This window comes from Tiliqua scincoides, chromosome 2 (genome assembly GCF_035046505.1).
Source record: "Tiliqua scincoides isolate rTilSci1 chromosome 2, rTilSci1.hap2, whole genome shotgun sequence".
NCBI lineage: Eukaryota > Metazoa > Chordata > Lepidosauria > Squamata > Scincidae > Tiliqua > Tiliqua scincoides.
The window spans coordinates 227,266,346-227,280,873 of NC_089822.1; the positions used below are offsets into that span (position 1 = coordinate 227,266,346).

At 41.3% G+C, this 14,528-nt stretch overlaps 1 protein-coding gene across 1 annotated transcript in view; it reads left to right on the forward strand.

Annotated features, from left to right (window-relative positions):
- The window catches only part of PLXND1 (plexin D1), a 187,940-nt gene that overhangs the window by 92,461 nt on the left and 80,951 nt on the right, over positions 1-14,528 (forward strand). The window contains exons 12-14 of the mRNA XM_066612970.1: positions 5,342-5,505; positions 8,547-8,698; positions 11,994-12,093. Coding sequence (XP_066469067.1) covers positions 5,342-5,505; positions 8,547-8,698; positions 11,994-12,093 — 416 coding nt within the window. The remainder of the gene's footprint in view (positions 1-5,341; positions 5,506-8,546; positions 8,699-11,993; positions 12,094-14,528) is intronic.

The following is a 14,528-nucleotide window of genomic DNA, read 5'->3' on the forward strand; positions in this document are numbered from 1 at the left end:
TTTAAAAGTGCTACCACTGTGGAGAAAAACTTTCTTCCGCTCATGGGCATGACACCTGTCTCTTTTGCCTGGAAGAGAGCCACTTCTTGAATACCTGTGTCCATTCTAAAAAGTTTTCCAAGCAGACAAGAAAGAACAAGGACTTTTTCTTCAAGTCTGAAATTTGGGCAGCAGCAACCCTTAAAATAACCACATTGGTACCTCTTGTCATCTCACCTACTCCATTAGGTGGTTCCCATAAAGAGCACAGAAAGCTCTTTATGTCCCAAACTGGTTCAGTGGCCAGAATGAAGGCAAAACATCAGATGGAGACCAGAGCTTAAAAAAAAAAAAATCTTCTGGGGCCACCATATTGACAATCTACCTCTATGAGAAACCGTGTACTACAACTGTTGGATGTTGGATGACCTGTTGGATGACCAGGTCAGGGAGAGATTTCACATGCCACTGAGCTCAGTCCCCAAGATCCCATTGTTGGGCTCCTCCCCTGTATTGGATATTGTGATGGACTATACTACATTGAGGAGTGAGAAATCATCAAAGCATCTTGACAGTCATTCTCACCATGAGCCACAGACCCCACTCTCCAGTTCCAAGCAGATGGAGATCTCAAAGACAGAACCCAGTGTATCACCATCAGGCATGTACATCACCACACCAATGGTTATATAGAAGACTAAAAGTATCACACTGCTTTGGTTGGTTGTCAAGCTTGAGATACTCTGAATACTTGTATTTCCTGTACATTTATCACCACCATGAAAACTCACCATGGGCCAGCCTTGCTCACTATAGGGAAAGACACCAACCATGTTGCTGGGTTTTCAGTCATCATCCTTGACAGCACAGCAGGGGCCAAGAGAGCCACCATCAGCTATGGTACCTATACTGCCTATGATGATAACAACCACCATTGAGTCAAACATCATCCCCAATTCAGCAGCATTTTCACCCCATCAGTAGCACCAGTACAGTGCCACAGTCTACTACAATGACATTGGCAGTAAAATCATTGGTAGTCCTTTTGATATTGACAGTTACATTAACCTTACCTTTTCTCCTGCCAAACAGCAACAACTCCCTTTGCTCTTCCCTCTTCAGATGTGGCAACAAAACCAGGCTTGGAGCCAGAGACATTCCCCTCTGTCATACCCTCCAAGCCATTGCCAGGTCACCATATGAAGACTGAGAAGTTGGTTTCTCCTATAGAGAAACTGCAATTATGTAATGAGAACATTATTAGAATGGCATCTATTCTTTGCATAAAGTATCAGCGCCTGGTAAAAGTCTACAGATGATACAGTATACATGACTGCTAGTAAGAAGATGACATAGGACTTCCATAGACTCCGGGGGCAGGATGTTGGACACAATCGCTAGGAAGTTCTATACCATCTGCCAAGAGCATAAAAACTGTCCACTTCCTTATCAGTGAGATGCTTTAAGAAGTGCATGCTTTAAGAAAAGTTAGCACCACTCTGCAGCAAATTTTCAGAAGATGAGTGGAAGTTGATTAAGGGATACCAGTTTGAAATGTCTAAGGGCACAATCCTAACCTACTTTCCAGCACTGACATAAGGGCAGTGCAGCTCTGTGGCAAGGGAACAAACATTCCCTTACCTTGAGGAGGCCTCCCTGACTGCCACCCAACTACGGGATGCAGCATACATCTACACTGGCATAGCTATGAAGACATTCAGCATAGCTATGTGAAGTTAGTGAAGTAACAGATAAATTTCATCAAGCATTAGTGGAATGCTGTAAAAAATGTTGGCAGGCTTGATGGCATTGACAAGGCATAGGCAGCTACAATTGGTCTCTTTACTCCCTGACAAGAAATCTCAGATCAAAGACTTGCCTTTTGATGAAGAGGGACTCTTCAGCAGAACCACAGGTCACTTTTTGGAGTGGTGAAGACATTTGGGCTAACCTCTGCTTCATCTCTAAGATAGGCATTAAAACAAAGTCAATATCCCTCATCACAGAATTCTAAACATCACTATTTCAACTGGTCCATCAGATCCAACCATTCCTCGACCACATGGCATCTTCCACAGCAATCATTGCATTGGCATGTGTACCTGTGAGCCCTTGGTATCCAAGCCCCAGGTGCATTCCCAATACAAACACATTCTCATTCCAACCACATTCTACATTCCCTGCAGTGGTGAACTCTCCATCCTACCTCTCTGAGAATGCACCTTTCACTCTGGCACTCCAGCCAAGACTATAAGCACCAATACATTGATGTGGGGAGCTCACTATGGTTCTCTCAAAGTCGCCACAAAAAAGTAAGCCTTGATTACCATAAAAAAGTAAGACCCACATAAACTTTCTAGAACTGTTGATCCTCTTCAAAGATTCTTTCTATCATCTTTGAAGGGCAAAGTAGAGCAGGTGGCTTGTACTGCACGAATGGATAGGATGGCAAGGCATCAAGAACTCCTTTGCACCTCAGTGAACACCAGTGGTTCCCAAACATTTTAGCACCAGAACCCACTTTTTTAAAATGACACTATCAGGACCCACCTAAGTTTACCAGACTTTTAAAAAAGGAGATTATTATAATTATATATTATAATAATAAGTAATAATAACCAGAAAGAAAGACCCACAAACATTTATCTCCCTATACTTACACATGCTTGCAAACTGCAGGAGCTCAGCTCTTTGCAGAGTAATTTGCAGCTACAAATAGCTTTTAATAGCTTCACAGCTTGGGGCAATTAAGATACTGATCATTTCATTTCACCCTTTAGCAACCCACCAAAAATCAGGTTGTGCCCCACCAGTGGGTCCTGACCCACAGTTTGGGAACCACTGGCATACACTATTCAGAACTAGTATGTACAACACCATATGACCCTGACAGCTTTCCATCTAGATAAGGTTTCCAACAACTTGGCAGGTTATTTATTTATTTAATGTATGGCATATAATACATGGACTTATATATCAATTAGACTTGATCAAATGTCATTGTCAAGTTTGTCTAGCCATTCAAGGCCAGAGTTACCTTCATTATAAAAATAAGACCATGGGCCAGTATACACCCTCAGTTTGCAGCCAGACAGAATGTGGTATATGGTTTGGCGGGAAAACCCGCAATCACACTGTGGGGTAGATACTAGCCCCCATTTAAACATAGAGTCCTAACTAACACCATGTAGGGTATGGATCCTGTTCAAAGTTTTCCAGTGCTGGAGAGGAAAGTCTCCTCTCAGAAACCTGGAACCTTAAGTGTAGGATCGTCTATATATCTACCCGTTTCTGGGCATTCGACTGCCCATTTAATTTTCCATTGGGCATTGATGTTAAAATTGTCGTGCAGATATTTTGCAAGTGCCAGAGAAGGCTTCCTGGATTTGAGCCTACCAATTGATAGATGAAGAAGATCAGCATGCGCTGGTAGAAGTGGATTGTTGGTGATTTTTCTGTATTCTTTCACTAAAGCCTCTTATCTCCGTAGGGCTGGTGGTGCTATGTGGCTCAAAACGGGGAGCCAACAGACAGGAGTGGGGCTTATACAGCCGCTTATGATCCTCATGGTTTCATTTAATCTGGCATCAATATTGCTAGTATGACAGCTGTTAAGCCATACTGGAGCGCATTATTCTGCTGTGGAGTAGATAAATCCTAATGCTGATGTTCTGAGAGTAGTGGCTGAAGCTTCCCATCTTGTTTGTATTAATTTCTGGAGTTTGTTGTTCCTGGTATTGATTTTTGTGGCTGTGTTCTCGAGGTGTGACTTGTAAGAGAGAGTCCAGTCCAAGGTTACTCCAGGATATTTTGGATGGGGTTTGTAAGGGAGCAAGTTTTATTTAGATAGACCTTCAGGGCTGCATTAGCTAATTTATTGTTAAGGTGGAAGTATGTAGTCATCATTTTGCTGATACTGGGTATTGACCTCCAGTCAGCAAAATATTTTCCCAGGATCTTGTGGTCTTCTGAGAGGAGGCCATCGAGCACCTCCATGTTTTTTCCCTGCACTGCTAGAGCCAAGTTGTCGGCATATCTAAACTTACGTCCCCTTGTTACTGGCAAGTCTGAGATATACAGGTTAAATAGTGTGGGTGCCATTACAGAGCCTTGTGGGAGGCCGTTGTTTAGCCTTCTTACCTTACTTGCATTGTCCCCCATTATGATCTGGAAAGATCTGTCACTTAGCATATTGTTGACTAATCAATACAGTCTTTTTTACAGGGGATGATGTGATACAATTTATATAGCAGACCCTCCCTCCACATGGTGTCATATGCCGCAGTAAGGTCGATAAATACAACTGTAGTTTTTAAACCTCGTTGAAAGCCAGCCTCAATATTGCTGGTCAAGCTCAACACCTGGTCAACACAGCTACGATTTTGTCGAAAGCCTGCTTGTTCTACAGGCAGATGTTCATCTATTATATGGCCAATTCTCTTTATGATTAGTTTCTCCAAAAGTTTGTAACATGAGCTCAGAAGGGCAATTGTGCAATAACTGTCTTCTCTGTCTTGCGGTTTACCGGGTTTCAGAACTGATATTACTTTAGTTTTTTAAAATTCTGGTGGAAGATGTCCCCTAGAAAGTATGTCCAAGAAGAATTTGCTGAGGCACTTCCTTGTGCGTCTCCCAGAATGTATGAAAAACTAAGGATGAATGATGCCGTCAAAGCCAGAGGCTTTGCCACACTTCAGACTGCTGATAGCGGTGTTGATTTTGTGCATTGAAAATGGGTGGGAAAATTCAGGATGCGTTTGGGCGACCGCCGAAAAGCTGTAAGGGCTCTCTTGATGGTAGTAGAGTACTCTTTCCCCCTTGGGGCTTGGAAAGGGATAAAACTCGAGAGGCTACTTGATCAGGGGTTACACTATGTATTTGTCGTTTTTAAAAGACAGTGATTTTAAAAGACAGTGAAACAAGGACATTGAGAACTAGGAAAAGTAAAAACAACTCCTGAGATACTTGAGGGGATGATGGTGAAATGCTGTATTGCAGAGCATTGTACCATCATTGTTTGCCATTGAAAACTATAGCAACTTGACTGTTTTGCTGGAGTCATGCTAGAGTCAACTGCAAAGCTGCCTCTCATATGAATTTCTAGAGTTAGAAAAATGTAGTATGAATTAACAAAGGGATTTTTTTCAGTCCTAAATTATGTTGCAGTGGGAGTGAGTGCCCAGAACTTCTGGGAAATCATTAGGACCACAGCCAAAATGTCCTCAGTTTGTTTTGTGTCCAGTATCTTCTGTTCTTGCCATTAAAAAAAAAATTTGTTGACTGAGGGAGGGACAGATTTGCATCCACAAGATAAGCAAAACCATGTATGCTTCTATTTTAGTATGTTCTCTTCTTTTTTCAGTTGAAATTTATAATTGTGCTACTGGAAGTGCTGACTGTTCTCAGTGTCTTGGGAGAGAAGATCTGGGTCATCAATGCATTTGGAGCGAAAGTAGTTCTAGTTGCAGACTAAACACTGAATCCCTCCAGATGTCTGGCATATGTCCTCCTCCTGAGATTAGGAAGGTAAGACTTGGGTGCAATACAGAAAGTTTCACTCTGATCAGCCTCATTCTACCCCAGTAAATTTAAAGAGCTGTTAGGTCTGAAATCAAAGGAAGAATAAGAGAGAGAGACTATCTCTACGGATAATTAAGAAATGTATTGTCCTTGATTAACACAGATACTTGCACTTTCACTTTCACAGCAGAAATTTTAGGCTACCAGTAAATTATAGAATCAAGTATTGATGATGCAAGTGGGAATTCCTAGGGGAAGATGAAAATGTTATGCAGCACTTTAAATAGAATGTCATTAATGAAATCTTGGCTTTATTAAAACTTAATAAATTCCTTTTATTATATAGTCCTCAAATAGAGGACATATCAGATATTAAACTGATAAGAATAGATTAACTCTTATTAGAGAATGTTTCTCTGATCTTAGCCAAAAGGTTTAGAAGCTAACATTTTAAGCAAAATTTTGCATAAGCTTGAATGGAGATTGAATGTTCTTCCTCCTATTTTAAAGAGCCTCATAGTCCAATCCTATCCTTTCCCCCTCCCATATTGGTGCAGTGATTTCGCTAGTAGGAGAGAAAAGGGACAGGGAGAGAAGGACACGCTACTCACACACTTTTCTACTACTAGTTTTCAGCAGCAGCTACTAGCGGAACACACATTTCACTGGCAGCTTCAGCCCATAAGATTGGGCTGTCAATTATGATGCATATCTAGATAAATACTTGAACCTTCCAAATACAGGGCTCAATCTAGCCAAAGTTAAGTTTTTTTTTAACAACACAATCCTATCCATGTAATACATTTGCAGATCTTATGGGCTGTCATAACTGCAGCCGGACCAACAATCTGCAGCTCACTGCCAATGGTGTCGCAGCTAGTAAGCACCACACTGGGAGCAGCATACCACAGGCTGGCCATGAGTACAAGTAGGTTGACAGCAGGGCAGATCAGGGTGAGGGGCTGGACTAGGATCAGGTGAGTGGATCTCAGCAGCAGAAATGTTGGTGTGATCTGGAGCCCCCATCCCAGGCCTGATATACCCCTTTTGGTCTAACAGATCTACATCAGCAAAAGAGCTGGTATGAATCTGAGTAGGCCCATGAGGACCAGGGATAAACAGAGGCAATAAGTAAGAATTTTCTTTACCTCTCCTGGCTCACCTGGTCCCCAGCTAGCCCATGGGATTTAGTGGAGGCTGTGTCAGCATCCTTGCACTGTTTAGTCCACCCTGGGTAGGATTGGGCCATAAGTCCCATTTGTTTCAGTGGAAGAATAAAGCATGGAGCCTAGATGTGGCTTATAAACAGAAAGCCAGCCTAGGGGCTCTAGTACAAGTATAGAGCCTTAACATTTGAAAAATGTTTAAGGATCACTTAAGTTAAGCCATATTTTTAATTCTCTTTAGCACAGAAAAATTGAGTATATCCACATGCATATGAACACTTATGAGGAACAAACATGTATATCCTCACGTGTGCTAGAGTTGGGGTTTCTCACCACATTCCTGTGGGGTATCTCATCACAAGTAGATCTGTGTACTCTTGCCACTAGTGAAAGTATACATATATTCATAAGTTGCTACATGGAAGTTCCACCCATATAGAAAAGAAATATTGTGTGAAGTAGCTCTAAGGAAACACATAAAAATAATGAAAGTGGCCATCCTATATAATGTATCCAAAACTGGAGAGGTAGGGTAAGTTCCTGTCCATTCAGCAATTACTTTATTGTTAATAGCTATTTTTATATAGTCCATAATCTGTTTCATAATCTGTTTTCACTGTCTGAAGCTTAACAGTGGAGAGAAAATGCTAAACAGCCTTTCTCAGCTCCACTGCATAGGAAACAGCCTTTTGCTAACTGCCAAAAACAATGAGCGAAAACAAACCACAAGAATTAAGGTTACTACATGTCATAGAATTGAGATGCTATTTCCTTTGTAGAGTCTGTACATTCAGTCCAAATCCCCCATTTCTAAAAACAAACAAGCTTTTCTTTAGTGTCTACAGAGTTGTCTTGGGGGGGAGGGGGCAACCACACTCTTTTGGAAAGAGGCACTCTGTTGGAAAGAGGCTTAGTAAGGAGACATTATCAGCCTTAACCAACTTGGCGGAAAAAGGAGTGTCCATTCTTGACCCTCTGCTCCTTGACTTACGTCATGTAATGTTGGCAGTAGCTTTAATGAATGGCAAATTGCAGCCTTTCTAACTACACTCTGAGGAAGGATGACTGATGTTCCTGTGCAGCTTTCGTTGGTGTTTTGTTGGTTTTTTTGCTTTGTTGCAATTAAAAAAAACAACATTCTAAATGTAGGGCATTAACCTAGACCAGCTGTCCAATGAAATCAAAGTGGCCTTGTGGTTGACTGAAGAACAAATGGTGGCAACTGAAATCTCCCCCTAATGTGTAGTAAAAAGTCCTTGCAGCCTGTAGCCAATCATTTTTTTTTAAAGCGTGGTCTCATTGCAGTAAGTCCTTGATATCAGTGTTTACATGAAAACCTCATTGTAATAATTGAGCAGTTTTCTTTCTGAATCAGTGCTGAGCCAGTTTATATAAAGGTTGGGAATGAGTATTCCACTTAGGATTATTATCATTGGCATGACATTGCAGTAACATTTAAAAAGGCCTATAACTAGAAGTTGTAAACAAGACATTATGGAAAGGTGGTCTTCATCACAAAGAGCTTATAGTGTAATGGCCTTTTTCTTGTGTTTTCCAGTAATCAAGTCTATCCGCTTTTCTAAACGGGTATGCAAAGTTTTAAGGACAGATATTTTTATTTTCCTTGAAGAATAAAAGTATGCCTATGGAGTAAAAGGGACCATATTAAGATGTGTTTGCCATAAGCCTGTCTTACCTTAAACTTATGCTTTGTTTGTTGGACACAGAGACATTTTTTCTTCTATAAATTAATGGTGCCATGAAGTCAATGCTCTTATGCAAATAGGAACAAACCATTCATTTAGGAATCAAAATCAATCCTTTTTCCCCCCAATGTCTTTATTTGAACTCATCCTCATCAGATTCCTTTTGGACTTGCAGATTGAACCCTTGAGTGGACCCCTAGAAGGAGGAACACTGATCACAATACGAGGAAGAAATCTGGGCCGTAGGTTCAGTGATGTTGTTAACACTGTCAAGATAGGAAATGTGAAATGTTCACCGCTCCAGGACAGATATATAGTCTCTGAGGAGTGAGTAACTCAAGCTGAATGATTTAAAAGCATGCGAAAGGGAAGAATCATTTGTTTTCCCCTTTTCTTCTGATTGATCCTTTCCAGTGGCCCTTCTTCAGAGATCAGGAATTTAATGTCTTGATATGAGTGTATGGATGTTTGCATGGGTGCACATGCATGTGTAAACTGAGAATAAAATATTAGCCTCCTAGTCATTAATTGTAGCTGCTGCTGTTTGCTTTCTGTCCCAGTGAACCAAATTGACTCTGAGTTAGCTAGCTCATTTCCAAAAAGGGCAGATTTTTGCATTATGCTACCAAAACTATTGTTTTTTTTTCCTATAAGGAATTCCCTCCAGAACAGTGGTTCCCAACCTGTGGGCTAGGAACCACAGGTAGTCTGTGAGACCCTGAGAAGTGGTCCGCAAGGTCTCAGGAAAAAAAAGATCATCACCTTTGATCATTTCCAGTGTCTCACCAAGTGAGCGCTTCCCCACAGACCACTGAAGTGTCAGCTGTGGCTGTAAATAGTCCATTCTTCACAATCTCTGATGGTCCAGCGCTTGCTGAAGTGACAGCTGTGGGAGGGTCCATTCTCCACCCTTTCTGGTAGTCTGTGGAGACGCTGCAAGACGCTTGCCCATAGACTATCAGAGAAGAAGGAGAATGAACCTCCCGCAACTGGCTTTTCCAGTGTCTCACCAAGCGCTCCCCCACGAACTACCAAGTTGAATTGTATTTTTGTGTGTGGTGGAGATGGAAGGTGATGCATGTGGTCCACAACAATTCCGATGTTTGCCTTGGTGGTCCTCGGGCACCTAATGGTTGGGAACCACTGCTCCAGATTCAATAACCATAACCAGCTTGGTATATTCCCAAAATGATAGAATTTGGAAGCTGTTTTTGTGGATACAGTCCTTGGCAGAGAATTTTAACCTGGGATTGCTGCACGGATGTAACTGGAAAATTACCTCAGATTCTATCTGGAATTAAAAGTCACACATACGTTCCCAGAGGGAACGTTATCATGAGAAATTTTCTGTGAACAACCACTGAAATCACAGGCACTTACTAGCCTTGAAGGCAGCTGTCTATACCAAGGATTTTATCTTCTCAGAATTAGAAGCTTTCCCCATTTCCTATAATTGCCCTTAGCTTAGGGTGACAAGGGTATTCAAAACTTCCACAGCTGCTGCCCACGCTGTAGCTGTTTGGAAAGCAACTGGGAAACTTCTTCAGTGCCAAGTGCTGTCAAATCTTTCACTAACTTCACATTCACATACTTCTTGTAAGGTCTTCTTTGTTATCTCTGCTAGACAGGCTTCAAAGGCCAGCTGAGGTGATTGTCTACAGCCTATTTTGGAATGAAATCATCCACAGAAGCCTAAAAGAAATTCACAAGATAATTTTCTATGGAAATTCGGGTAGGAGGCCATAGATGAAGGCAGACAAAATCAGCAGATCAAGCAATTTAGGATGACTGTGCCTTGAGGCATTCTGTTGACACAGTGAACATAGCAATATGTAATTTAAGAAGAAACAGAAATTATCCATCATGAAACAATTCGCTTAATAACGCTCTTTAAGAGGCTTTCTCCCACTGAGAAGAAGAAACATGTAGGCAAAACAGAGGCATTTTTCATTTTAGATAGCTGTGTACCACTTCATGTGGTACATGGTGGTACGTTGTGTGCCTGAATATTGTGAATATCTTGTACAGTGCATGTTTTATCCCAGTTCTGTCCTTGATTGATGACCCAGTTCTGGGTTTTTTCACATTCAAGATTGCACCTCATAAAATATGAACCTCATCTTCCTACAGTTGGTCGCTCATACTTCCCACAGTGTCCCTTCTACCATTTGGACATCCTTAAATGTGCCTCATGCCAGTCACCATCATGCTCTCCTCATTTAATATAAGAACATTTAAAATAGCAGGAGTCACAACCAACAGAGGTATTATGCCTTTCTTAGGTGGGGTATTTCCAGCCATTTGCAATGTAGGCTGCCACATTTCCCTTTAAAGTTCCTGCTCCAATAAATAAAAATAAAAATAAAAAAGTGTGTAGATTTTTGCACTTCATTACCATGGTAGAGCGTAGAATTGTTTGTATTCATATTCAGCTGTATGTTATTATTTACAAACAAAATTGTACAAAGAGCAGTCTATAGTCCCAGGAGAAGAACACACGTCTAAACAAGAAAGGCATAAACAGCAGCACCAGGAGGCAAAACAAATTAAATGCAAAGGACCCATTAATTAAAGTAGTACAAAAGCTGTTGGTACCAACATCATGCATACACCTCAGATCAAGTTCTAAGCACAGGCTGTCTAGATCGTAAGATTATGTACTACAAATACAAAATTTCTAGTTATTTGTTTTCTTTTTAAGTTCTAAACAAATTATATTTCTCTTTAACAAGAGAAGGGAAGATTTAATTCGTAATAAGAAATAAAATATACGGACAGGATTTGCATGAATCTATTGGTTGCAAATCACCTGAAACCTCTTACAGTTGTTTGATCACAGGAATTTGTAATAAGATATAAAAAATATCTGTCCATGGTTGTAACCAAAAACTAGCACAAAGAATTGGGTGTTCATCCTTTTTATTTATCCTGATTTGGGTGAAATAGGCTACTCCCAAATCCCAGACTCCCTAGGGTATCATATAGCAAGAAGCTTTCAAGTGCACAGGGGAAGGATCAGTGAAGAATTTGTACCAAAAAACTTTCACCTTGATCATTGGGAAAGTGTTTGCTTCTCCTTAAGAGGCCTTCCTCATAGTGCGCATCATTACAGAATCTTCCTTTTAGTGTCTGTCTGAAGACTGAAACAGTATCCATGTAAGAGATGGGAGAGGTATTCTGAGACAGGAACATGTGCCATAGAAGTCAGCATTTTCTTTAATTGCTTGGTGTTCCTGTTTTCTTGTCCTGAGAGGAAGTTTTCCTTTCTCAAGCATCCCGTGTGCAGCAGTATCTTTAATGCAGTGTGACCAGAAGACCAGTAGAAATCATTCTGCACATCCTTTTGTGCAGGATGAGGCAGCCAGCATGGGACAATGGTAGCACTGTTTCCAGTGTTCGTGATCAGGAGGAGCTTTACTCAGAGCCCTGCCTTCTAAATGGATAAAGCATCCCCATGAAAGAATGGAAGATCTTAACAAGAACATGGTGTTTGACCCATGTTCTTCTTCATGAACTTGACCCAAGTTCATGTTTTTATAAAGTGCTGCTTACTGTCCAGGCATATTTTCCTTCTCAATCATATTCTCTCTCTCATTCTCTCTCTCTTCCCCTTCCCCCACAGAATTGTATGTCGGACTGGAGAAGCTACAGAGAAATTCTCTGATGTGGTTATGGTTAATGTGAGCAGAGAAGGAAAATCCAGGGAGCAATACTCCTATGTGGTAAGCCACTTCTAGGCCTTGCCTGAACTTTGTCTAGTTCTTGTTTAACCTGAACGTTTTCACTGGGAAAAACACTGCACTAGATTTACTCCAGGATACTTGATATATGGAATATGGTGTCACCTGAGGCATGTTTTTCAGCCATCTACACTTATATCCTAAAAACAATATGGATTAGGGAGCCTGTCTAGACCTACCTTTTTAAAGAGCTCCAAATCCACTTCTTTTTGAAATAGTTACCACCACTTGAAATTAAAACATGTCCAAGGATCTTTTCAAAATTCAGAGATGAAATCAAGAAACCCATGACCTTTCTCTCACTCTCTCTTTAAGCCCCCCATTATTCCATCAGCTGTTTTGGAAACACAAAATTGACTAAAATATGTGTATGTGCTATGGTGTTTAATTTACCTAATAACTTATTTCCTATATCTGTGCTATGTATTTGTCTCAAAACTGGACATAATCTCTTATTTAGTTTATATGTTTTCCATTTTTATCTTGTTGAAATCATCATTAAATGGTTGTTTGAAGTCGACATTTCTCACATACATACAGGTTGAGTCTTGTTATTCGTGATGGTTCCGTTCCCAGAACTCATGTGGATGGCAGAAATCGCACTTAAGCAAATCTATTTTTTAAAAAATTCCCCTGCTAGGAAATTTTAAAATCAGTCTTGCTGACCTTTTGTAATGCACACAGCGGCAATCAGTCTCTCTGCAGGTGCTTAGAAAGGCTTCACTCTAAGACAGTGACCCCTCCCTTCCCTGGGAGCTCAGCACAGGGAAAGAATGGAGGAGGTGATAATGACTTGCATTCTTTCACATGCTCAGGGGGAAGGGTCACTTGCCTGGGAGTGAAGCTGTTCTAAGTGCCTGAAGAGAGAATGATTTATGGATGTCTACTGACTGCCCTCTCCCCATTAACAAGGCTATTGTTAAAGGTCTTGAGATAAAGCCAGTGGTGAAAAAAATCCGTGATAAGTAGGTTATACCTTTACATGCTTCTATGAGAAATACCTCATTTAGACAAAGCCTATTACAGGGAAAGTCCAGGATGCAAACATTGCTGCTGTACGGAAGAAGCCCTTTCTGTCAAACTTGGATTTTTTAAAATAGAAGCACAAGTAGTCGAGATGCTTATGATGCAATGTACCTAATTTGAACTCACGAAAATGGAATCTGTTGTCATGGTGGTGATGGAGTAGTTAAAGAGGATAAGAGTGTTTTAACCTGTTGATGGTGCCAGAGGAGATTACATTTTCAGGAAGCACCTGCAATATGCACACCAAACACAGAAGCAAAAATAAGAGAGACTTCAGTTGGAAGCCTTTTTTTAAACATGATTGATTTAACCTTGCTAAAAGAAGAAAACAAGATACTCCCATTCATCACATTAGGATGAACAGATTCTTAATAATTGCTTGTTGCATTGTTCATTCTAGATTTCTACTTTCCCAGAAACAATCACAAATCTGTGCAGAAGACTAGTGAGGCAGTGTCCTATCCCAATTTTCCCTATCCTGCCGACTACACCAATTTGGCCCGTCAAAATATTCCAACTCCCTTCTAATGCCCACTTTTTTGGCTAATTAACACCCTCCTTTTCTCTTGAACAGCTGTGGTGTACAAAGGAATGAACACAGAACTCCTTATCAGTTGAGCAATTAACAAGAATTTATTGCTACAAATACAGACACTCCCTGCAATCCCTCTTGTCCAGAGGCTTCCCCTCCCCAAAACTCCACTTAACTTAGTGGGTAAAGGTCTGAAGCCTCCAGTCCGAGTCCAATCCAGTCTCCAAAGCGTAGTCCAGTCCAGTGTTCTGCCTCAGAGTCCCTCCTCTGTGTCCTCTCCAGCAGAGTGTCTCCTCCAGAAGGGTCCTGGCAGTCCTCTCTTCTGTGTCCTCCAGCAGAGTCCTGGCAGTCCCCTTCTCCCATAGGTCCTGGTCCAACCGTGTAGGTTTGGGGTCCTGTAGGTCTGGGGTTCCTCTGATCAGGTAGCCTCTTGGTCAGGTAGCGTCTCCCTCTGGGTCAGGGTAGCTCTTGGTCATGTAGCCTTGCTTCTTCTAAAGCTGCCTTTTATTCTTGTATGTCCCTTGTTAAATCCCAATTAGGCTCAGGTGAGCCATCCCTTCACTCCATGTCCATATAAAGTTCCATCAAATGAAGCTCAGGTGTCCAACCAGGTCTCCATTGGCCTTGATTGATTACAGCTGTGGAGCCAGCCCTGCCCTTCCCAGAGCTATCAAACAGCTGTCAAAACATGGAATCACTGTCAATACCACATCATCCACCTGATGATCTTCTGATCTTCCATAACAGGCAGACAGCCAGGTCTCTAGGTTAGGAGTTAAGTAGTGAGCTGACAAACACTGCAGTCATCTCTGTCTCTTTCCTAACGCTCAGAAGCCCTGCCTTAGAGCTCCTCTTTAGT